We start from the raw sequence: 24,640 nt of genomic DNA, 5'->3' as shown, positions 1-24,640 counted from the left end.
GACTAGGTTGTACGTAATGGATACCTTCCGCGCATGAGGCTCTGGACCCACTACGTACGTCATCAAGGTGCTGGCGTTTGGCAACAGAGGGAATGCTGGGAACATATGCAACATTACACCCTTGATTCTTTTGCATAGCAGCTCTCCTGCGAATGGTGTGAGACCCGCTTCTCGTATTGTGTGTGCTGGGACGAAGAGCCCCACAGTGTATAAGTCATCTAGCTTTACAAGTCCCTGTCTATGCAGTGCTCTCAGCATGCCACTGTACAAAGTGAAAGGGAGTCCCTGTACTTCCTCTAGGTAAATATTAGCAGTGTATGGTGAGGGTTGGTTAAGCTCGTGGTGTAGTGCATGAAATGCCCATGTTGTCGCTCCCACAGTATCCACCTCTTTGGTCTCTTCGGTTGGGACTAATAAAGTGGATTCCAGTGAGTGGGGAAGGGCGAGTAGTTTCTACGATTGCTTATTGGAGTCATGTACGGTGAGTCGTAGCACGGAGTGGCAGCTGAGTCATGGCGACCAGTGCGTAATCTTCTAGGTCTAGGACATTCAGGCCACTGTAGTTATAGGGTAAAGTGAGGGTGTCCGATGCCAGACTTACTTGTGTCTCTCCCCATATTAAGTAAGACATTGGTGATTTGAGTTTGGTGTGGAATTTACAGGGCAGCTGTACAGGGACATGGTAAACAGCTACAAATACTTGGGGAGGACAATCATTTTGAGTAGGGCGATACACGCCATAGGCCGCTTAACCCATTTACGAACTTTAGCCAAGAGGCTTACACTTCAGATCATATAGCTATTGAGGTGCCATCGCAACTACAACTCAAGTTATTTTAATACAGCCTAAGGTTGTGGGTGGGGATGGGGAGGGCGGGCTTTAGCAGATTCCATCAGCAGAGTTTGGCTTTGTCCAAATTGATCTGGAGACCTCAGTGGTTACTGAATTATTGCACCTCACATATCAGCGGGGCAAGGTTTTCAGAGGAATATTTTACATACAATAGCAAATCATCTGCATATAGCAACAGGAGCACCCAGTGTCTCGGGAGGATAGCTCAGGGGCAACTTGCTTGCCTTGGAAAAAAGACGATGCAGAGCAACACAGGTTCGATCCCCAGGTCCGCGCTTAGAAACCTGTGGGTATTAAGCGCATTATAAATAACCAATTACAACCAATTACAATTGCCTAGTTTTAGGCCTCTGTGAGCATGAAAGTCATGTAGCATTGCAGCGATTGGAAAGCAACAGGGGGCAACCCGACATAGTTCCTCTAGAGAGCAGGAAAGGATCAGATATTCCCCCATAGGTGTATACTCTGGCCGTCGGCTTCTCATACAGTAGTCTGAGCATTTCCATGAAGCTGCTTTCCATTCTCATTCTATTAAGGACGGTAAACAAGTCTCATTCTAGGGGATCTCATGCCTTTTTGGCATCGAGCGTTATCGCAATGGTGTCCACCTTTGGGTTAATTAACATTAGTACCCGGGACGCGCGGCTGAACAGGAATACTGTGTGGTGATTGGCTCATTTGCGAGCCATACCACCCGGTATTCCCGTCCACGCCGTGTATGCCGGCTACTCTGTTCCTGGCGAGGGGCGTGGCAGCCCCTCAGCCAATGAGGAGGCTTGAAAGGGGCAATCCCCGCTCCGAGCCTCCCCATGGCTGGAGGCTTCCCTCGTCTCCCGCCGGGAACTCAGGTAAGACATTTTTTTTCCCCTTTCCTCCTCCCTCCGACCCACCCCACCCCACCCCACCCCACCCCACTTGCCTTCTATCTCGCAGTCTCCGGCGGGGGACGATGGAAACCTCCAGCCGCGTGGAGACTCGGAGCAGGGCCATCCCCGCTCCAAGCCTCCACACGGCTGGAGGCTTCCATCGTCCCCCGGCGGAGACCGCGGTACGTTTTTTTTTCTTCCCCACCCCACTTACCTTCTTTTTTCTTCTTATCTCGGGAGCAGACGCGCTGGGAACAGAGTGTTCCCAGCGCGCCCGCTCCCGATGGCCACCATGGAAAGGGAAAACGGACTACGTTTTCCCTTTCCCGGCGGCCATTTTTTTTTTTTTTTCTGTTCCGAAACTTAAAAGCAATTAGTACCCCGGTCTAACGGGCTGGGGTACTAATGGCAATAAGCCCCTCGACTGCGTGCCAATACCACCGAGGTAATGCCCCCGGGGCTTTGTTAAGGCCCTTGCTACGCTCAGGCCTGTAACTACGGCCCCTGGGGCATTACCTGGGGCGGTATTGGCCCGCAGTCTCATGGCTTATTGCCACAATATTACATTGAATATTTTACAGATACTAGATGCGGTAGATTTGCCGGGCGGGCACCAATGCACATTGATCCAGTAGGACCATTGACGACAGAAGAGGCAACAGCTGATTAGCTCATACCTTGGCAAGTATTTTATTATTTTTATTTTTTTTTATTTAATGTTTTATGGTTAAAATTCTTTTAACCTTTAACTTGAAATGATGCAAAACATCCATCTAAAAGAGAGAGAAGAAAAGCAAAACACCGTCTTAAATCGTCTACATTTGTTTCCCCTCTTGCTTGGCTGATGGAGAGAGCGTCGTAGGCAGGGTAAGAAGACCATCGATGTAGGTTTAAGTTAAGTTAGATTGGTTGGTTGATTAACCTTCATACTTGGCTAGATCTGTTGTCCATCTGATCGACTCCCAATCAATCTGCCGTCTTTCTTACCAAAAGATATTCAATACATTTGATCACCTCGAGTGTTTTACCCACCTTCACTGTCATCAGTCTCTCCCAGTATACATCTTCTGTGTCTGCGGTAATATGTCTGACAAAGTCTCCCAACCATAATTTCCGTTCCTCTACTATATTTGGGCAGGATAATGCCAGATGCCTAGGTGATTCAGTTAGATTGGGATTTTCGCAGTATCGACACTTTGCGTTTTGTGGCTCAATTAATTTTCGTTGGAGTTGCACCTCTCTGGTTGGTAGAATATTGAGTCTACAGCGCATCAGAAGGTCTCTATAATGGGACGACGGAAATCTCCTCAGATAGGGTGGGAGGTTGTTTAGTGCTTTCCGCTCCCAGATGATATTGTGGCATAACTTATTTTCCTATTTTTGTATGCTCATCTCATCCCAGTCATTTTCTTGTAAGACTTTCTTTGCTTTGTTCGGATTTGTTTTGAGAGTCTCTTCTTTTATGTTGCACTGAGCTAGAATCATCAGACATTTCTTCTTCCAAAGTTGCAGAATTTTATTTCTTTCTCCACCTGACGTTTTTGCCAGGATCTCAAATGGCGCTGGTGGAGAATCCAGAATACACTTCCTATAGAAGGAAATGGTTTTCCACAGTACTATCGATTTTAGAGATTGTAGTCTTAGTTCCTGCCTTATTGTTGAGATTGCCAAACAATTTGGCAGTCTTAGGATCTTCCGCCAAAAGAAGGCTTCGATGATGTCCCAGGTTTCCCACTTCAAATTGAGCAGAGATTCAGCGCCGTAGGTCAGGGTGGCCATCACTTTTTGTTTGTAGAAGGTCCATATTGGGATTGTGGAGTATTTCCCGTATCTTCTATGGAAAGCTCTTCCCTGACTTGTTAATTTTACCAATTGTTCTCTGGTGAGGTTGTATTGGCCATTCTCGTTCACGTTTTTATTTATTCTTATTCCGAGATAGATCATTGACTGAACTGTTTCCAGGGTTTGGTTGTCAATTGACCATGCAAAGGTCTTTCTTTTTGATTTCAGCCCTCTGGATGACTTCATGATTAAGACGACAGATTTCTTTATGTTTGCCTTCATTTTATTTCTATCCAGGTAATGTTTAAATTCAGTAATACGGCGCTGCAGACCGATGGCCGTTTGATCAATGAAGACAACGTCATCAGCATAGAGGATCCAGGGCAGCTCCTCTTCGTTGATTTTCGGTGGAAATGCTCTTATCCTGTTCTGTGATTCCACCATATCGGCCAGATATAAAATAAACAGAAAGGGTGCCAAGGTACAGCCTTGCTTGATTCCCTTATATGTTGGAATTTTTTCCGTGGTTGTGCCTCCTTTGGTTGTTATGATTTGAATTGATGTACCAGAGTATAGTTCCTGAATTGCTTCCACGAGGTCCTCCGGGCAATTCCAGCTCTTCAGTTTTGTCCACAAGAGGGCTCTATTGACTCCATCGAAGGCTTGCTCCAGATCCATGAGGCCAAGATATAGGTTTGTTTTGCTTTCGAGGGCTCGGAGCTTTAGTACATTAAGGATGAATAGATTCAGGGAGGTTCCAACCCCCGTCACAAAAGCCGTTTGTCGTTTGTCTAATAAGCCTTCCTTAGTTGCCCACTTTTTGAGATCTCTTAGAAGAATGGAGGCAAAGATTTTCCCGATTGAATCCAAAAGGGCAATAGGCCTATAATTCTTCGGATCTTCTCGATCTCCCTTTTTAAAAATCGGCACTACCAAAGCCTCCTTCCATGTTGATGGAATAGTTCTGGTTTTCTTTATTTGATCAAAGAGCTGCATAATGAAACTCGCCCATTCGTCCACATTCTCTTTCAATAATTGATTTGAGATGCCATCTGGGCCCGCTGCTCGCGAAGTGCTTAGCTTTTGAATAATACCCTGGATATCTTCATAATCATAATCAATTTTCCAGGGAATGGGAATGTTTTCCTTTTTGATAGGGCCCGGATGTATTTCGTCTCCTGAACTTAACTTGAACAGGTTAGTATAATGCTCTACCCATTTCTCTTTGGAGACCTGAGACGTAGCCACGGCTGATTGGAGCTCAGCGCCTTTATTAATAATCTCCCATAGGCAGCGTGTATTTGCTGTTTGTAGCGCTGCTAGCATTGTTTCCGCGTCACATTGTGTGCGCCATATTTTCTAAGAACGTTGCCAGTTTTTGTAAGATTGCTTACATTTCCGGATAAGTTCATCTTTATTGGGATGCAGACTTCGTTTTAACCTTCTGAGCGATGCTCTATACTCCCTTTATTTCACCACCAATTCGGCGTTATACGCATGTTTCTGAATTATTATGGGTTTGGTGTGCCCTTTTTTCTGAACTTCAAACTGTTTTAGTAACCATGTGTATTCCACCTCGTTTGCATTAATTCCCACCTGATTTTTGTAGCCCTCCATTAGTTTTGCAATTGTAGGTTGCTTTATGCGCAGACGATTTTGGCCTCCAGTCACTTCCACCTGGGGTTTAAATAAACTTGTTGTACTCCCAGATTCCCAATTAAATTCAATCTCCAGCAATGCATGGTCACTGGTGGTTTGTTTCTTGACTTTCATGGAGTTTACACATCTGTAGGAGTTTCCTGCCACAAAGCAGTAGTCTAAAGCGGCACTGGTCGCATTATTAAACCATGTGGGCGCTCCTTCTAGGTCACCTTTTATCATTCCATTAAGAATTCTCATTTCTCTTATTGCCATTTCTTCCATCCAACGTTTAGCGTTTCCTTCTAAATTGATTTTGAACTTTCCTGTCTTGTCCATTAACTTTATATTCAGATATCCACACAGAGCAATCAGTTGGTTTGGTTCTTTTATCATTGACTCATCTATTTCCTTCAAAATATCGGACAGGTATGTCTCAACTTCGGAGTCTGTTTGACTCCAATAGGTATTTATTATGAGAATTCCATGTTCCTTTGGGTTGTTCTTTTTCCTTATTCTTAACGTCTGGACATATGGATTTGGTGCACAGTAGTGGAAGGCATCTATGTTGCTCTCTTCTCTTACAAGTATCAATAGGCCAGCTCTTGGTCTTCCTAATGGACCCTTTTTGGCAGGATTCATGTATACCACATAACCTTCGCATATTGGGAGCTTTCTTATCCATGATTCCTGTAGACAAATGATGTCATACTTCCCTAAGAAGGAGCAATCTCCAGAGAAGAGGTTAGTGAAGCCCCTGGTATTCCATGAGGCCAGTAGGGTTTTACCCCGTACTGCCTCTTTAACGACCTATTGTTTCTTTTCTTCCGGTTGAGAGTCTTGCTCTCCTTTTTTTGCGACTTGATTGTTACTTCTCTGAGTTATGCATGTAGCAATTGCAGTCTCCATTTGAGATCCATATAATTTTGAGTTGTCCACTGTAAATCTCATTTTTTCAAGTCGGGTAGTTGACCTAGGTCTATGGTCTACTCTGCTACTCCTCCTCCAGTCCTGACGGTCCGTTGACCTTAGATGTTTATCCTCGCTCCCATATTTATTTATTCGTTTAGTTCTCAAGATAATTCTTGGTGGTATTGCCGTTTTTTTAGCTTTTGCGTTAGTAGAGCTTTTATCCCTGAGTTTGTCCTCACGCCTCGGTGTTCTATGTTCTCCTGCTGGTGTCTTATACCCGCTCTTTAGTTCTCTGATCGGAAAGGTCCTCTCCGGGCTCTGCTGTTCAGAACAAGAATGTTCATTTGGGTCCTTTCTTTTACTTCTTACGATCCCCTCGATTTCCGACAGTCTAAAGCCAGCTACGGCTAACCATTCCTTTGCTTTTAGTATGATGTCTTTTGTCCTTTGGGAGGCAAGATGGAGTAATATTACGTCTAGCCTTTTTTCCTCTGGGAATTCAATAATCAAGATGTCGTCTGTCGTGATCTTTCTAAGAGTTGCCATTTGATTGAAAATGGACATCACATTTCTTCTGTTCAGGATTATTCTTTTAGAGTTCTTTGGTACTCTTTCTAATTTAAGGATACATGTCTGTTGTGAGACATGTCTCCTTCCACTTACTTTGGATTGACGTTCCTTACTTTCGCACTTGTAGATTTTTCTTTGTGGATTCCGTTTATCTTTAGATTTGGAATCTCGATTCATTCTCTGTGCCTGTTCCCTTATGCCTCTGCGGTCTTCCAGATTTTTCCAAAAGTCCATCCTAGAAGTCGCAGAGTTCTCTTTTTGATTTTTGCTCTTTGAACGATTCCTTGCTTTTTCATATTTTGACGGGCTTCTTGACTTTTCTTCTGTTCTCGTCTGTCCTTTATCACGTGATTTTGTTCGTATTTCTCGCTGTTTCTTACTTCTCGATAAATTTCGTACTTTCTCATTTTTCTGGGGTCTTCCTTGCCTGTCTTCTAATCTTGGTCGACCTTCCTCTCGTGATTTTGGTGATTTCTCTTTGTAGTCTGTACTCCTTAGACATTTTCTTACGTTATCCCCTTTCCTCTCCTCAGGTTTTTTGGTACTCTTTTTATCTCTTTCACCTTTGTTCTCGCCATTTGATTTACTTTCCAACTCATATTGATATAACTGTTTATCAATATTCTGCCATTCTGAAGGACTTATATTGAGCCAACGGTCATCCTCCTGCTGTTCTTCAAATACTTCAATTAGGTCGCTTAGATTTCCTTCGTGCTCCGCATCACTTTCTATTTCAATAGGCATTTTTTGGTTTCTCTTCTCATTCTCGAGGTTGGCTATTTTCAGCTCCACTCTCGGTTTCTTAGCTGGATTACTTGATGTTTCTCTCTCAGGTGTTTTAATGTTTCTTAGGAAGGCTCTTGAACCCTGTTCCTTCCTCTTGGTTGCTTTATTCTTTGTTTTTTTGCCCTCGATCTTGAGTGGGTCTTTTTTGTCTGTAGTAATTTTCTTTTTATTTGCCTTTTGGGGTTCTTGAAACATTTCATAGCTCGGCTTATTGCGATCTTCATTTAGGTCCTTTTCTACCATATCAGAACAATCATCCGAAGCGAGAATGTCCTTTCCCCCGTGATTTAATTTTGGCTTCTTCAAGCCCCTGCCAAGTACTAACGGTCCACTACGTGCTAAGCTCGGTTTTGATGCTTCTGGGGGTACTATTCTTTGGTCCTCTGTACCCCCAGGTTCAAGTAATTCCAAGGTGATCTTTGGATCTTTCACGGAGGACTTTTGGGGCTCCGGTCTTTGCCACTTATGGGCTTCCAAAATCGCCTCCATCAGCACTTGTTTATCTTTGGAATCTCGACTGGCCAGTTCAGTTAACCTGTCTTGCCATCTAATTGACTTTTCTGCTTCATAGTCCATCCTCTTTTCTAGTCTTTTCAGGGTTTCGTCAGCCTCTATGGACTGGTCTCTTGTTTTCAAATTTGTTGCAAGAATCGTTTGCAGAGTCGTTGATGTTTTCGTATAGTTTCAAATATGGGGCGAGAGTAATATTCAAGGCCGCCATCACTCCATTTTGTATATGAGCAAGGTCTTCCATTCTACCTTTTTTGCATAATTCACTTATTTTTTCGATAGATCGATCATCTATCTCCATTTCCATTTTCTCAGTTTGTCCCTTGCTTGTAGTCTCTCCATTCTCCTTTACTGGTGTTTGTAATTGGATAGGAGGATCCTTTGCCTTTTTTTACCAGGTATCTGTTTGTATGTCTCCAGGGGATCTTCTATATCAAGGGCATCCATTTTTCCTTTAATAAAGGACAAGCTTTTCCTTTTTTCCGATGTAATTTTCCCAGTGAGGTTAGAAATATCCTGTATGAGTTTTGCTGCCAGACAGGAATTACTTATCGGTACTTTTTCGAGGGTATTTCTCTTGTCTCTGGTCATCCCTTTTGGGGCACATACTGGTGTCCATGGGATGCTTAGGTCCCACTGGGGGATATGATTTAGTTCACCTTCTGTAACATCCTTTACACTTTTTGTGTTGGTGGAGCTTAAATTCTCTGGAGCCATGTGACTTCCTTTGTCCGACCAGGGGAACTCGTCCTGCCACGAGTCTATCGGGATAACACTAATCTAACCTCTTTCCATTTCATCAAAATCCATTCCCTGGCTGCTCTTTCTCTTCCTCTGTTGATTCGGGCTGGGCGGCTGCCCTGGTTGGCCCTCGTAACTGGGATGATCCGGCAAGGTACAGGGACAAGTCGAAAGATCCAGTGTGGAGATATTGGACACAGTCGCTGTACTTGTTGAAGTATTGCCTTCTATTGAGATCACACTATTTTGCACAGTGAGTGTCTGAATTGCAGGAATAATTTTCTTCTCTGTTGCTACAGTGGCTGTGTCCACAAAATCCTTGGCTCCCACCTTTATTGGCGGAGCCATACTTTTTTCCATCCCGCTTGTCAAGTCAATAGGGGCAAAAGTTTTCTCTAATATTGCCGATGGTAGCTCCGAAGCAATCTCAGCCCCTAGAATATTGTCCACTTTACAATTATCAAATGCCACCAAGTCTAACTTTAGGTCCATTTTCTGTATATTTAGCGTGGTCAGATGTGTTGTCACCACTTTGTCATTGTTTGAATTAGCCCTTCCTGTTGTCCGGGGGTTAGGATCTTTATCCCACATAAACTGACTACTCCCCCCAATTAAGGCAGGATCTTTAGATGTTAAGAGGGGAGAGAGATTTTCACTTACACCGATTACATTTTCTGGTGTGAGCATGGCCCCTCCTTTATCCAGTGCCTCCCTCGAGTCTTTTTCAGGGGATTTTGCCTCCTGAAATTTACCAACTACCTCCAGAGGTATGTTTGTTTTTTCAGAGGGTCCCGTCCCTAGGGCCTGCAGAGTATCATCGTGGGTAAATACCTCCTTATCTGCTGTATCCGATGATAATGGCTGGGGCTTGGCCTGGATCAGTGGATCCCGGGGGGTAGATATCATCGCAGATTTACGTTCCAATGAGTGTGTATCCGTCAAGAAGGGTAGTTTAAATTGTTTCAATCTGGGCACAAATTTATTTTTCACTGGGTGTTTAGGAGAGAAAGAGGGGGGACTGCGGACAGCTGGGTGGGAGGCCAACCTCTTTCTTACCTGGAGTCTTGTTTCAACCGGTGCTGCCTCCAACTCTGCGGGCTCGCTTGTCAGGCGACCCATTTTGGACCCGTCGTGCAGCTCCTCTCCGTTATCCCGTTTTTCTCTGTTCTCTGATATGGCCGGGCAGAACCACCCGTGCTGCTGTAACGTAGTACTCCACTCCGCCACTCCACAACGCAGCAAACAGCCAAACAGCCAGGTAGAACTGGCTCGCCCTTGACTCGCTGGGACTTATTATTGATATTTAGCATTGAGAGGGGGCAGTATGATTTGCTGAGCTGCCTATCTTTATGCAGTTTAGGTAGTATTACTATAGGTGCCTCATGCATAGTGTGGAAGGGGAGTCTGGCATTTTGTAAGGCTTCCCTGTATAGTTGTAGTAGTTTGGATGCTAGGGTTTAACTGTACGTTTTCTAAAATTCAGCCAGTAACCCATGCAGCCCGGGGGCTCTCTTGGTGTTGAGCTTCTTAATCGACCTTTGGACGTGATTCGTATCCTTTTCGACTACCCTGCTAAGCTCAGCCATGCCCTCTTATGGCCACATAGTCCTGAAGAGCTATATATTGGGTTGGCGACAGGCTGTATGGACATCAAGATATTTACCTTCCTCGTGGCTGCCAATGGACTCTTGTGTTTGACCTGGCCTTCGGTTGCTTGGGACTCCGCTACCCTGCCCTGGGAGCTCTTCTTCTGCCTTGCGTGGTGTCTTTCATTGGCCAACTGCTCCAGGGTGGGTGCACTCTGCTATGTGAGGACTAGTCAGAAGAGGGGCTACGGTGGTCCCCCTTGTTCAGAGGAGAGCAGCAGAGCATTTAAGTGTTGGACTGACCGTTCAGAAGGGCGCAGACGGGCTCGGGGGAACTAGACAGATAAGCAAATGCATATATGCCTTGTTCATCCAGAGTAGTGGGGCTTTCAAGCTTTTAACAAATGTTTATGTGATTGCTGGATATAAATCATATGATATAGTGTTGCCTCCTCCTAGCTCTTCTTCTGGCATGTAAATCATATGATATAGTGTTGCCTCCTCCTAGCTCTTCTTCTGGCATGTAAATCATATGATATAGTGTTGCCTCCTCCTAGCTCTTCTTCTGGCATGTAAATCATATGATATAGTGTTGCCTCCTCCTAGCTCTTCTTCTGGCATGTAAATCATATGATATAGTGTTGCCTCCTCCTAGCTCTTCTTCTGGCATGTAAATCATATGATATAGTGTTGCCTCCTCCTAGCTCTTCTTCTGGCATGTAAATCATATGATATAGTATTGCCTCCTCCTAGCTCTTCTTCTGGCATGGGTACATGTATAGGCTGCTAAAAGCTTGCATTTTCTTGATGTACTTAAGACACTTTCTTAACTGGACTACTGACCTGCTTGTGACGCTTGTTTGATTAAGATAGAAGATACAAAGCACACAAAATAAAATCATAAGAATGCTATGTGTCTATAATGTTTTATATGCTCTGACATGACTTAAAATATATTTCCCAAAAATGTAGTTTTTAAAATAATGATTATCAAAAACAAAGATACTTTGCCCAGAATATAAATGACTCCTCTCCTATCCGACCATCACCCTTCCACTCCTGACTCTGCTCCCAATCCCCCGTACTCACCTTTAAAAGTAATGCTTCAGTCATTAGCTCTGCAAATAGAAACACCCTTCAACTGTTCATATATTAGTAGAACCACTTGAATATTTGACATGTCCTCTTTACTTTACCCTCCCCCTTCTTTTGGTTTTATACATTTCATCTCTTCTCTATATTTGTCTGCAAGCCACCTAAGCCCACTGTCTGATAGGTGTCTGTTTATATATTCTTAATATCTAACACACATTAGCTGCCTGGTTGGGGGCGCTGGCCAATCAGGAGGCTTGGCACGTTGACTGCACTTTATAGTGAAGCCAGGGTTCCGAGCTGCCTGGGCAGCCAATACCCATTCACTTCCCTTCCCCGCTCCCCCCTCACCACTTAGCACCTGTGTAGTTCCCTACACGATTGCTAATGGTGTCGTAAAAAACAGTATGCTTATCTCGTGGCACAGGGCCACGCAGTGCTGCTTGTCAGTGAAGTCTGTTTTCATGTTGATTACGTCAGAGGCATCAACACTGAAAACGGACTTCACTGACAAGCAAAAATATGCAGAGCCAAACTGTGGGATGAAGGTACGTTTTTTGTTAAGACACCATTAGCACCTGTGTAGGTGCTAATGGCGATATGCTCCTCGGTGGCTGGCCAACCGTCCTGTTAATGGCACTGCCGCTCTCGTTAAGGGACCCCAGCTTCGCTCAGGCCCTTAAATTGGGCGGTCAGCCGTTACCGACAGGGTCGGTGCATATTGCCTCAGTAAAGACACAATATCCAATGGACGGCAGATACAAAGATACCAGAGTAGAGGGAAGATATCTTAACGAACAGAGATGACCCCTTCCTTATTGCAATGGATAGCAAAGGACCAATGAACAAAGATGGGAAGTTCCCAATACTCAATAGATGGCAAATACCATGTACCTGATGAAAGGTAAATACCCAAACACAATAGAACACAAGATCCAAGACAGGAGAACGTAGACCAAACAGAGTGTTTGAGTGAGTGTGAACATTAACTCCTTATCTGCTAACCGGTTATATTTGCATCCTGAATTACACAGGGACTGACTCTGCAAACTAAATCCCATCACGGTACAACTGAGCCTCTATTTGTCAAAGATAATTAAACAGTGAATTGTTGACATTTCATTCAAAACAATGTTTGGGTGCCCACTAGGCGCAGTGAGCTTGGTCTCTTTTTCTATATAAAGTGAAACAAACCTTGGGGACCTCTGCAAGCTCCTAAATACACACCACAGCTGATGTTCAACAAGAAAGGTCCCTCCATTTAACCACGTGTGTACCCAGGGATGTTTGGTAAGATTAGCTCTCAGATACTTTGGGGTGTCCTGCTAAATGATCTTGTGGACTAAGCAGAAGGTTTTAAGTGACATCTTGAGGGCTGTGTGGGAAACGGGGGAATCCTTTACTGGCTGTGGTACTTGGCCTCACTTCCCGAGGCTCCCTGTGATACACACAGATGCATGTTGCACTTGTTGCAAACTCCCAATGTACTTTTTTGGCAGCTTCCGTCTCTTCCACATTACAGCATTATCATAGTTTAGAAAGGATCCAATCCCTAATGGACAGCAAAGACCCAACACTCAAAAGAGACACATTTCCCATTAAGCAGAGCGTCACTGCAGAACCCACGGGAAAGCAAAAACATCACACTCAATATAGGGGAAATCCCAATGCCCAATTGGCATTAAAGACCCAATATCCACCATACAGAAGAAAGCCAATCAACCCAGAGCAAAAGCCCAATACCAAATTGATGACAGATCAAAAGAAATCAAAACGCAGAGCAAAGATCCGTTATCATCAGCAAAGTATCAATATCCACACAAAGAGCCAAGAGCATTCCCGGTGGAGAGCAAAGCCACTACTTATGTGAAGGAAAGCCCTGTAAAAGCAGATAGACCATGTCCAACAGAGAGTACATTGCCAAATGAGGAGACAGAGGGAGTCATGGGAGGGAGAGCTACAAGAGGCAGACTGATAAGTGTGAGGACCGAGAGCAGCCGTAGAGCAATGATGTGCCAGAAGGAGTGGCAGGGGATGAGCTGGGCATTAAGGCAATGGGAGAAATCATGTTTGTGTCTGTGTGTCTGTCTGTGTATCATGGACAGAATACATATATGTCAAAGCAAGGAGGGGAAGTGTAGCTTTAACAGGAGGAGACGGGGGTGTTGTACGAGGACAAGTAGTGTGCATCCAAGGGGAGGGGGAGGCAGTAGGTGTAAGGCTTTCCTACTTCAGTGGCCCCTCATGTATTCATTGGGCATGTGAGGAAGAAACGGTTTGGACTACTGTTGAATAAACCAGCAACCACCTGATCTTCTCAAGCTACAGACCAATTGATGATCTCCCCACTGTACTGGATAGCCTGCCAAAAAACACTGTGTTCCGACTTCAGACCCAGTCTGACACTCACTACAGCTGCAACTCATTGCAGCCCAGCTTCTGTCCGGGACTGCACACTACTTCCCTTACCAGCTTGTGGGACTGTATTCTTGAAGCTGCAGATGAAGAAAAAGGAGACACACTAGCAGAGGCGTTGCTAGGGGGGGGGGGCTCAGGGGGCTGTAACTCCGTGTCTTTTGGTTGTAGCCCCGGATAGAAGCTCAGGGGTTACAACCAAAAAGGCTAGCAAGCCCCCAGTCCCGACAATCCCAAAATAAGCATAACCCCGGATCTTTTCAAGACATAGCAACACCCCTGCTCACTAGTAAAACTAGACCTCAGAGCATCCTCCAACATCAAGCATATGCCTTGAACTCCACCCCCGTAGTCTACGTGCTTCCTATCAAGACACTGTCAAGGAGTGAAACTGCTCCTAGCGGCCGGACTCCCACCTACACCTGCGTAGAGTACTTCCCCTTGGAAGTACCCCAGCCCTTACCCTGCTGCTCATCATTGACAGCAATCTCCTCTAACACCCCAGCATCATGCTGACAACACACAACTCTACTATCACATCAATGAAAAGCAAAACCATTAACTGGTCCTGGTACCTCAAGGGTGGCAGTAGCTTTCTGAATGCAATGGGAGCAAATTGACTGACCGACTGCCCCTCAACGTGAGCAATCTACCGGCAATCTATCCAAACACCACTCCTCTAGGCTCAGTCAATGACTCCCAGCAACATTATCGAAAGCATGGGAGTCATTTATAAGGCGAACATGACTCTGGGCTCTTAGATTACATTATAAGGCAGCACCTCCCAGTAGTATCTTTGTCTTTTCTAATGTCTGCTCCCCTTCATCCACACCATCCAATCATACTGGGATCTACCAATAATGCTTATCTCATCTTTACTATATCTCATCAGTCCTCCAAAATATCAAATCCCCTCATCGCCAGGTTTTTCACAATGCTGTACTGCCTGTCATATGCAAAAATAAGGGAAGCCTGATTATCGTCTATGGCCCTCCAGGCAATTGGAACAAAATAGAAGAACATTTTTGTGACTGTATTTATACAAATAAATATGATGCTATTATGATTTAAACAATACATAGCGGTCATCTCTGGTCTAGTCGGCCCACCTTTCTTCTATTTTGTACTGCCTGTCATCCTGCGACTCAATCTTCATGACCTTGGAAGCATTTCATCGGCTCACGACTCAACACACAAATGGATCCAGGGAAAGGGTCCAAATTGGGTATTAATGCCCCATTTTGAGTGTCATTACCAGGTAGTAATAGCCTTCGGCCCAAGGTAATGGGCTTGAGCTAAGGGAGAGCCATTAACGAGGGCAAAGACACATTACCACCTAGTAATGGCCCAACAAGGGGGTGATATTGCTATTAGCACTCCAGTGTAAACCACAGAGGGGATTAGAGCAAGTGTAAAGTAAAATAAATCGGGTCATGGCAAGTGCACAGACCATTGGGTCAGTGAAACAGAGAAAAGGAAAAGTGTCCGTCATGAAGATGGAAGGCAGGGTTCTGAGCGTAGCTCCTCATCCATTTCCACTGCTTGAACTGTGGCGGAAGTGTGGAGTCTGGTGTGGCAGCTGGAAGTCTTGAGCATGCAGTGAGAGGGAGTGGGTCTCTTCATTGTGAGGAGATTTACAGGGGAGGGAGTTGTGAGGACAAGATAGAGAGAGTGGCTAGGGAGAGTGTAGGAGCCGGGGCAAGCAACATGGAATGTGGGCTTTGATCCGCAGACGAAGCCTGTATTCCTCAGCAGCCGATGCTCCTCAGGGGCTGACACCGCAGCATCAGGACGCCTGGAGAATCTTAGAATCACATTTGCACGTGGGCATCTCAGAGCAACTCCGAAGATGCCCAGGAGCATCGCAGATTTGCACCGGCTCCTTCAGACCTGATTCACGAAGCCTGCAAACTAGAGCAGAGCATTTTTGATAGGTAGTCTACAAAGATTTTATGACAAGAATTGCAAAGATGCTCCGAGCATCCCTTGGATTTGCTCCCGTTTTAGGCTTTGCCAATCAGCAATAAGGTCCAAGTGTGGAAATCAGAAATACTGATTTGATTCTGTGCAACTACTTGTGAACCAGGTGTGGGGTTCAAGGGCTGCACCCAGGCAAAAAGGAAACTGCATTTGGCTATGTTGGGCCTACGCGTTCAGCAATACTGTCTTGGAAATGTGAAAGCACAGTTTTGACTGGCAGACTGAAACAGCAAACTCTTTTTCATTTGATAAAACCAAGAGACTGTGGAAAAGGTTTTGCATTCTGCATCTTGAAACTAGGAACCTTGGAAATTGAAACTGCAGGATTCAATTTAAAGATATATATTAAGGAAATGGGGGCGGGGGGATTGTTACAACTGTTTTGAAAGAAACTGAGAGAAGGAAGACTAAAGTTAAGTGTGCCAGATGTGTGAAGGACAAAGAACTAAGATCGGAAGCCTATGTTTTCCACAGTATGAAAATGAAAGGCTCCTTTCACAAGAAGAGAGTATTGTGGAAAAATAAAGACGCGTGTATCTAGGAGTGAAAGGGACTGTTTACCGGTGAAACTCCAGTGCCAGTGCCAGATTAACATAAATATATAATTTAGAGATGAACATTGATGGCATTGCACAGGAGAGATCTGCATATGATTTGACGTCAGGTATTAAAAGGTCTCCTGTGTAAAAGACATTGTGATGTGTAAAATCATCAGTTTCTGTTCAGGAGAAAGGGTATTAGTTTCTGTTGAAGGGAAATAGCACCAGTTTCTGATCAGGAGAAATAGCACCAGTTTCTGTTCAGATCACTCAAACAGTGACGTTACCCCATCTTTTATCTATCTAAAGCCTAACCTACCAAACACACAGAGGGCTGGAAGTTCCTACCGGGCCTTTCGCAAGCACCTCAAGACCTGGCTTTTCACCCAGGAATCAGCACACTAACTGATAGACTCTCCCTACGTACCTCCAATGCACCTAGCACCATTGTATCACTGCATATACCCTAGCACTGTTGGTACTATATTGGTACTATATTGCCTCCGTGCCTCCTGCCTACTGTAATAACCTGTTAAAAACCTGCTTACTGTACAATACCTGTTATATACTATCATACTCTCCTTGTATCGAACTGTATTACTGTCAACCCAGTAAACCACGTTGCAACCAGATCTTTTACGTAACTATGTAACCCTCGGCAACCTGATCGGTTTGCTGTCTGGCAAGTAAAGCACCCAGATGCCCTTGGACTTGGAAAGCTATACAAATAACTAAATAAATAAATAAATAAATAAAGCATCTTTTGAAGGCACAGCAATAACAAAGAAAGAATTTATGGTAGGTTGAAGCCTGCTCTCAAAGATATGTCAGGGATGTCCAGACCTCATGTTCAGTGTGGAAACAAAACATAATATGCTATTGAAGTCAGAATATGCATATATGCTAGGAGATTGCCATAAGTTTAGATGACAATCATATGTTGTAAATTTTCTCAGGAACCATACATCGCACAATAAGGGGACACATATCACTGTACATCTTATATAAAAGGCCTACCCGTTGATTTACCTCTCATAACAATCCGACCAGGAGTAACTACCTCAGATGTGTTTCTAGCTCCCCAGAAAATGTCATGAAGCAGAGATTCACAGAGATGATAGCTTATTAATTTAGATCTCTGTATAGAACATTTCAAGTTTTTAACTGTTACAATTGTAGAACATACCACAACAAACCTTCACTCAAACCTGTAATGTCGTGCTACGACGGGACATATTTGAATGAGTCCAACATGATGAGAACAAACCAAATATAATTACATTGTTATGCTTTACTATAAAGCAAACATATTTGTCATGTTGTAGTTTTTTAAATGCAAGACTGAAAGGTGTGGAAATGGAAATTCAAGGGTTTGGACTGATCCATCCCCAAATTTGGGCTTGGTAACTGAAGGGACCAATCAAAAGAAAAGGGGCTAGGCCTAGATTGCAGGGGTAGAGAATCGTGGTCCAATCCCAAATAAGAGACAATAAACTGGGACATCCTAATTTTAATAATTGTGGGTGTGAATATGGTTTTATAAGGAGTCACACAATGGTAGTCAGGGAGAGAACTGCCTGATTTCATCTGAGTTGGAACTGCTGACCAACGTTGTTAGAGGATGCCTGGGAAGGACTAAAAGGGGTTGGGATCTATGACCAAGGAGAGGCATAATAAAGGTATTGAGCCTGAAGAATAACCATGACTGATGTTGGATTCCGAGGGTCCATGTCCTGTACTTGACAGATGAACTGAGCCTAAATGTCCTTTTTCCTGAGCACAAACCCAGAGACATTTGTGTAAGTCAATTTGTTCAACCCAACTAAGTCTGGGGGGGGGGGTTGATGAATAGTTTCCCAGTATTGATTGGGTGGGCTCACAAAGTAGACCCAAAGTATTTTTACTAAACAATAATGTAATTAATTTGCACATAGGCAAATTAACACAGGGTGATTTTGTTGAAATTCAAACTGAACAACATCTCTTCCAGTGTGAATAAAAATATAGTCCATTAAATAATTGGGTACTCCTATTTCTAATTGCCAACCACAGAATTCCCTAAATGGTGGAGTCTATAGAAAACACAATTTCCAACTGTTAATCATTTCTCAGACAATTCCTTAAAACTGCTGGGTGCTGGGTGTAAACTGAATCTCTGGCTTTCTGTGCTGGGCCAGGAAAGTGTCTTGTCACTATTAAGCAAAGCCAAGTCCCTGATTTGAAAAGCACACTCTCTGCTGAGAGGGAGAGACTCCTGATAGAAGGGAGATTGTGCATTGCGTTCTGGTGAAGGAAGAAGGTTTCCAAATGTATGTATGTATTTAAATATATCTAAAAAGTGTTTTGTTCTTAAAAATATGTTGTGCCACAAAATTGTTTGCATTGCCTAGTGCACAGGGAGGTAACACAAATAGAGAGCGTTGCAGGGGTGAAATTGTTTCCATTGCCTAGTGCACAGGGAGGTAACACAAATAGAGAGCGTTGCAGGGGTGAAATTGTTTGCATTGCCTAGTGCACAGGGAGGTAACACAAATAGAGAGCGTTGCAGGGGTGAAATTGTTTGCATTGCCTAGTGCACAGGGAGGTAACACAAATAGAGAGCGTTGCAGGGGTGAAATTGTTTGCATTGCCTAGTGCACAGGGAGGTAACACAAATAGAGAGCGTTGCAGGGGTGAAATTGTTTGCATTGCCTAGTGCACAGGGAGGTAACACAAATAGAGAGCGTTGCAGGGGTGAAATTGCGTTGCAGGGGTGAAATTGTTTGCATTGCCTAGTGCACAGGGAGGTAACACAAATAGAGAGCGTTGCAGGGGTGAAATTGTTTGCATTGCCTAGTGCACAGGGAGATAACACAAATAGAGAGTGTTGCAGGGGTGAAATTGTTTTTGAAAATAAAAAAACTGTGGATTATTAAAATTAAAATTCATATAGATTTGTCAGGCTGCTGATCTTGGCATGTTTCAAGGTGCTACATGCTATTATGTGAACCCCTGGCAAAGTGTTTTGATTGTACCTGTTGTAGGGCAAAAGAGTTGGGATCTGTGTTATCCTGAACCAGCTGGCGTTTTCAATTTGGTGAGGAAAAGAATTATTAGGAAAGAAAAGCATTTGGGCCATGTAGTGAGGTGGCGTGATCTGTGATTGTACAGATATTAATGTTCCTATTCTGTAATAAACATATATTCTTTCAGTTCAGTGGCCTGCTTTTTGGCTTATCTGGGGCCCTGGGGTGAGGGACCTACGTGGTTCTATATAAACCACAGACAGGACAAGATTGAACCAAAAAGGAATATTTGTGTGGCACTTTTGATTGTGCAGTGGACACATTCCCTGTATCGATGGTTGCCACATAAATATCCCTAACACAGGCCCATTGACCCTCAGAGCAAAGGCGTGTGGGAGCACAGAGATGTAGAAGTGCACAATTAAATGTAATGAACGAGAGGAACACGGAACAAGAGAACAGAGGAGACCAGAGAGGGGAAATGTGATGAGATCATGAAAAGAGAACTTGTAGGAGGGAGAGGAGAGGAGCAACTAATTGAAAAGGAGTAAGGAAGAAGGCTGGGGAGAGGGTGTAGGAGTGGGGGCAATAAAGGTTATTTGATGAAAGGAGCAGTGGTAGCAGAGCCCAACTCTTAGACCTAAGAAACGAGAAATGGAAGCTGGTTGTGCAGGGAAAGCTGACACCCTGCTCGTTTGACACCTGGGGTCCCATAGGCCAGAACACTAGTTGGTTTCTCCCATGTGGCTCCTGGACACCCCCGGGAGGGGCCACTACATAAATAAGAGGAGCAGGATATCATGGAATGAGTGGGCGGTTAGGTGCCTGCAAGTCAGGAAAACCCTCAAAAATGGCTGCCGGTAAAGGCCAGTGAGAAAAGCGAGAGAGTGAGAAACTTCTTCACTCATTGTTGTTCAATTGATTGACACATTTGACCTATAGAGCAATTTAATTAATGTGTAAATGCAATTTAACTTCATGCTGGTGTAATAAGCTCTGAATTGCTCTGACTGGAGGGGTGGGGAGGGGTCGTGCGAGAAGGAGGAGAGAGAGGAAATTAGCCAATGAAGAAGAACATTCTAGAGATGCCAGGGAGGAGTGGAGGCGTGGGAAGGATAGAGCGAGGAAAGAAGGGAAGGTGGGAGGGAAGGAGAGAAAGTGAAAGGTGCAGGCCGCGCATGATGCAGAGGGGGGGAGAGAGAGAAGAGAGAGAGAGAGAGAGAGAGAGAGAGAGAGAGAGAGAGAGGAGAGAGAGAGAGAGAGAGAGAGAGAGAGAGAGAGAGAGAGAGAGAGAGAGAGAGAGAGAGAGAGAGAGAGAGAGAGAGAGAGAGAGAGAGAGAGAGAGAGAGAGAGAGAGAGAGAGAGAGAGAGAGAGAGAGAGAGAGAGAGAGAGAGAGAGAGAGAGAGAGAGAGAGAGAGAGAGAGAAGAGAGAGAGAGAGAGAGAGAGAGACTAGAGCAGGAAGAGGGAGCCTTCATGGCTCAAGCCAGGAGATAGCAAACACGTATGTGAATAGCAGTCTCCATGTGCAGCAGTGCGGGAAAAGACACAACCCATCACCATTATGTGCAGAAAAAAAGGCGCACCCATGGCAGCGCCAGGCCTTGGATAATTCGGCAAGACAGACCCTGCATGCGGAGCCAGCATGTCAAGAAACTCACTCGAGTAAACCTGCATGCGGATAACCCCACCGGCTACCTCTACCACTGCACGTGAAGACACCCTCACGGCTACCTCTACCCTTGCATATGAAGACATCCACATGGATACCTCTACACCTGCGTGTGAAGACACCAACATAGCTACCTCAACCTCTGCACGTGAAGACACCTGCAGAGCGACCTCTACCCTTGCACGTGAAGACCCCCACATGGCTACCTATACCCCTGCATGTGAAGACACCAACATGGCTACCTCTACCCTTGCATATGAAGACATCCACATGGATACCTCTACACCTGCGTGTGAAGACACCAACATAGCTACCTCAACCTCTGCACGTGAAGACACCTGCAGAGCGACCTCTACCCTTGCACGTGAAGACCCCCACATGGCTACCTATACCCCTGCATGTGAAGACACCAACATGGCTACCTCTGCTCCGGTGCATGAAGACACCCACAGAGATATCTGTACTCACACACGGCTGTCTCTACCCCTGCTCATGAAGACACCCAAATGGCTACCTCTACCTCTGCATGTGAAGACCCTCAAACGGCTACCTCTCCCACTGTGCATGAAGATACCCACATGGCTACCTCTACCCCTGCATAGTAAGAAAGACACCCTCACGGCTACCTCTACCACTGCACGTATAGATGCCAACATGGCTACCTCTGCCCCTGCATGCAAAGACAACCTCACAGCTACCTCTACCACTGAATGTGAAACCACCCACATGGCTACCTCTACCCTTGCATATGTAGACATCCACATGGATACCTCTACACCTGCGCATGAAGACACCAACATAGCTACCCCTACCTCTGCACGTGAAGAGACCTGCAAAGTGACCTCTACCTCTGCATGTGAAGACACTCAAACGGCTACCTCTACCATTGTGCATGAAGATACCCACATGGCTACCTCTACCCCTGCACAGTAAGAAAGACACCCACATGGCTACCTCTACTCCTGCGTGTGAAGACACCTACAATGAAATCTCTACCCCGGCAAAGGAACACACCTACGTGGCTACCTCTACTGCAGCGTGTGAAGACACAGGCTGCTGTCCACATATGGAGTGTGTGTGTGTGTGTGTTGGGATACAATATAGAAGAAGAAAGAGAAAAAAGACGGTATTGAAAGAGGGAAGGAAAGGGAGGTGGAGCAAGAAGGACAGCTACCCACACAACGCTGTGATTTGACTGATGAGTTCAACTCAGAACTTAACAGGAGATCACAATTTCACAACAGCGAGCACAATATTACTTATTACAGAAAGATGTGTGGAACCAGACGGCGAGGGACACCAGTTGGGTATCAGCTCATCTGGCATAGATGACGGGATATAAGATGACAAGGGAACGATGTTAAAGGAGCCCACAACGAGAATTTAAGTGGTAGATTGACTTGTGCATTTCCACACTGTGTATTGCCTTCTGGTGCCCTCCATCCCAGATGCCCAACCCCGCATTCCCCTTATAACACAATTGTGCAATCCCAGACTGGTGTGGGAGTGCGCTTACCTCACATCTTCCTGCTTATGCAGTGTCAGATAGATTTCATAGATCTTCCCGCGTGGTATGGCATCGGGAGGGATGAGGAGGCTGATCCCTGCAAGAGACAAAGATGGACAATGCTCAGCAGAGAAGCACAAGAATAGGAAGAGGACATAGGGAACCACAACAGCAGGATAAGAAAAGACCGGGACCCCCAAAACCAAAAACACCCAGGTGAGAGGAGAGAAGAAACCAAGAGACTAAGGAGAAAGAGGTAATGAAAAGGCAACACTAAGAACAGAGGCGATAGAAAAACAAACTAAGGAGGGAGGAGACAAGAAACCAGAAGACTAAGGAGAAAGAGGTACAGAAAAGACAACACTAAGAAGAGAAAAAAAAGAAAACCACAATACTAAGGAGAGAGGAGACAAGAAACCAGAAGACTAAGAAGAAAGAGGTAAAGTAAAGGCAACACTAAGAACAGCGACACTAAGAAACCAACATACTAAGGAGAGAGGACACAAGAAACCAGAAGTCTAAGGAGAAAGAGGTAAAGAAAAGGAAACACTAAGAACAGAGACAAAAGGAAACCAACATACTAAGGAGGGAGGAGAGAAGAAACCAGATGACTACCAAGAAAGAGGTAAGGTAAAGCCAACAGTAAGAAGAGAGATGTTAGGAAACCACAATACTAAGGGGAAAGGAGATAAAAAACCAGAAGACTAACTAGAAAGAGGTAAAGTAAAGACAATGCTAGGAACAGAGAAAATAGGAAAGCACAATACTAAGTAGAGAGGAGACAAGAAACCAGAAGACTAATGAGAAAAAGGTAAAGAAAAGACAACATTAAGAAGAGAGACAATAGGAAACCACAATTCTAAAGGTGATAGGAGATAAGACATCAAAAGACTAAGTAGAAAGAGGAAAAGTAAAGGGAGCAGTAAGAAGAGAGATGATAGGAAACCACAGTACTAAAGAGATAGGAGACAAGAAACCATAAAACCAAGGAGAAAGTGGCAAAGAAAAGACAGTACTAAGATAAGGAGCTACAGGAAACCTCAATTCTAAGGAGAGAGGAACCAAGAAACCAAAATACTAAGAAGATAAAAGGTAAAGGGACATACTAGGAAGCGAGAAGACGGGAACACCGAAAATAAAAAGAGTGTGAGAAAGAGCTAGAGTGAGACACAGACAGAGAAAGAGGGGGACAGTGAGAAACAAAGAACATTGAAGAGATCCACAATAACAAAGCGAGAGAGAATCACAACACTAAGGGAAAGGAAAAAAGAAACCCAAAGACTAAAGAGCAAGTCGTCGAGGAACCACAACGCTTACAGGACAGAAGTGCAGGAAAAATAGAGCATAATAAAGAGAAAGGGTGAATGGGATAGAGAGATAGAAAGGGGAAGAGCAAGAACAGACAGAGAGAGGAAGAAGTAGAGAGAGAGCTAGAGAGGAAGAGAAAGAACGAGAGAGATAGAAGAAGAGAGAGAGATCAAGGGAGAGAAATGTCCAGCACTAGGGGAAGAGGGTCAAGAAAGCAAGGAGTGATGAGGTAAAGAAGAGACAGCACTAAGAATAGAGAAGATATGAAACCACAACAAAAGGCAGTAGGAAACAAGAAACGAAAAGACTAAGCAAATAGAAGGTACAGGAACCATAACTCTAGAAAGAGAAGAAAGCTAGAAAATAAAATGAACAGAGTAAGAGAGAGAGAGAGAGAGAAAGAGGATAACAGTCAGAAACATAGAAAAAGAGAGTGAACCACAACACGGATGAGAGATGCATAACCCTAAGGGGAGAGGAAATAAGAAACAAAAAGACTAAAGAGAGAAGAGAAGAACAACCACAACACTCAGGAGTGAGAAGATCAGGGAACATAAAGTAAATAGGAGTGACAAGGAGATAGAGGCAGGGAGAAATGGAGAGAGAAAAATGAGAGAGGGAGAGGCAGGAGCGTTAGATGATGTGAGAGAGAAAGAGAACCATAAAAAGAGAGAAATCCACAAAACTAAGGAGCGATGAGACAAGAAACCAAAAATGCTAAGGAGATAAAAGGTAAAATAACTCCAACGCTAATTAGAGAGAAGATAACAACAACAACAAACAAAGAGGGAGGGTATGTGTGTTTTTGTGTGTGTGTATGTATGTGTGTGAGAGAGAGATAGAGGGAGAAAAACAGGAGAAAATAGCTAGAACCATAAC

General features: G+C 44.4%; 1 protein-coding gene across 2 annotated transcripts in view; it reads right to left on the bottom strand.

Annotated features, from left to right (window-relative positions):
* Positions 1 to 24,640, bottom strand: part of UNC5A (unc-5 netrin receptor A) — a 1,152,281-nt gene that overhangs the window by 160,831 nt on the left and 966,810 nt on the right. For both annotated transcript variants that reach the window (XM_069651483.1, XM_069651482.1), the window contains one exon: positions 22,463 to 22,550. In XM_069651483.1, the coding sequence (XP_069507584.1) occupies positions 22,463 to 22,550 (88 nt within the window). The remainder of the gene's footprint in view (positions 1 to 22,462; positions 22,551 to 24,640) is intronic.

The sequence above is a fragment of the Ambystoma mexicanum genome, chromosome 3p, assembly GCF_040938575.1.
Source record: "Ambystoma mexicanum isolate Mex_15411 chromosome 3p, UKY_AmexF1_1, whole genome shotgun sequence".
Classification (NCBI taxonomy): Eukaryota; Metazoa; Chordata; class Amphibia; order Caudata; family Ambystomatidae; genus Ambystoma; species Ambystoma mexicanum.
This window is presented reverse-complemented; position numbering and strand designations above follow the sequence as displayed.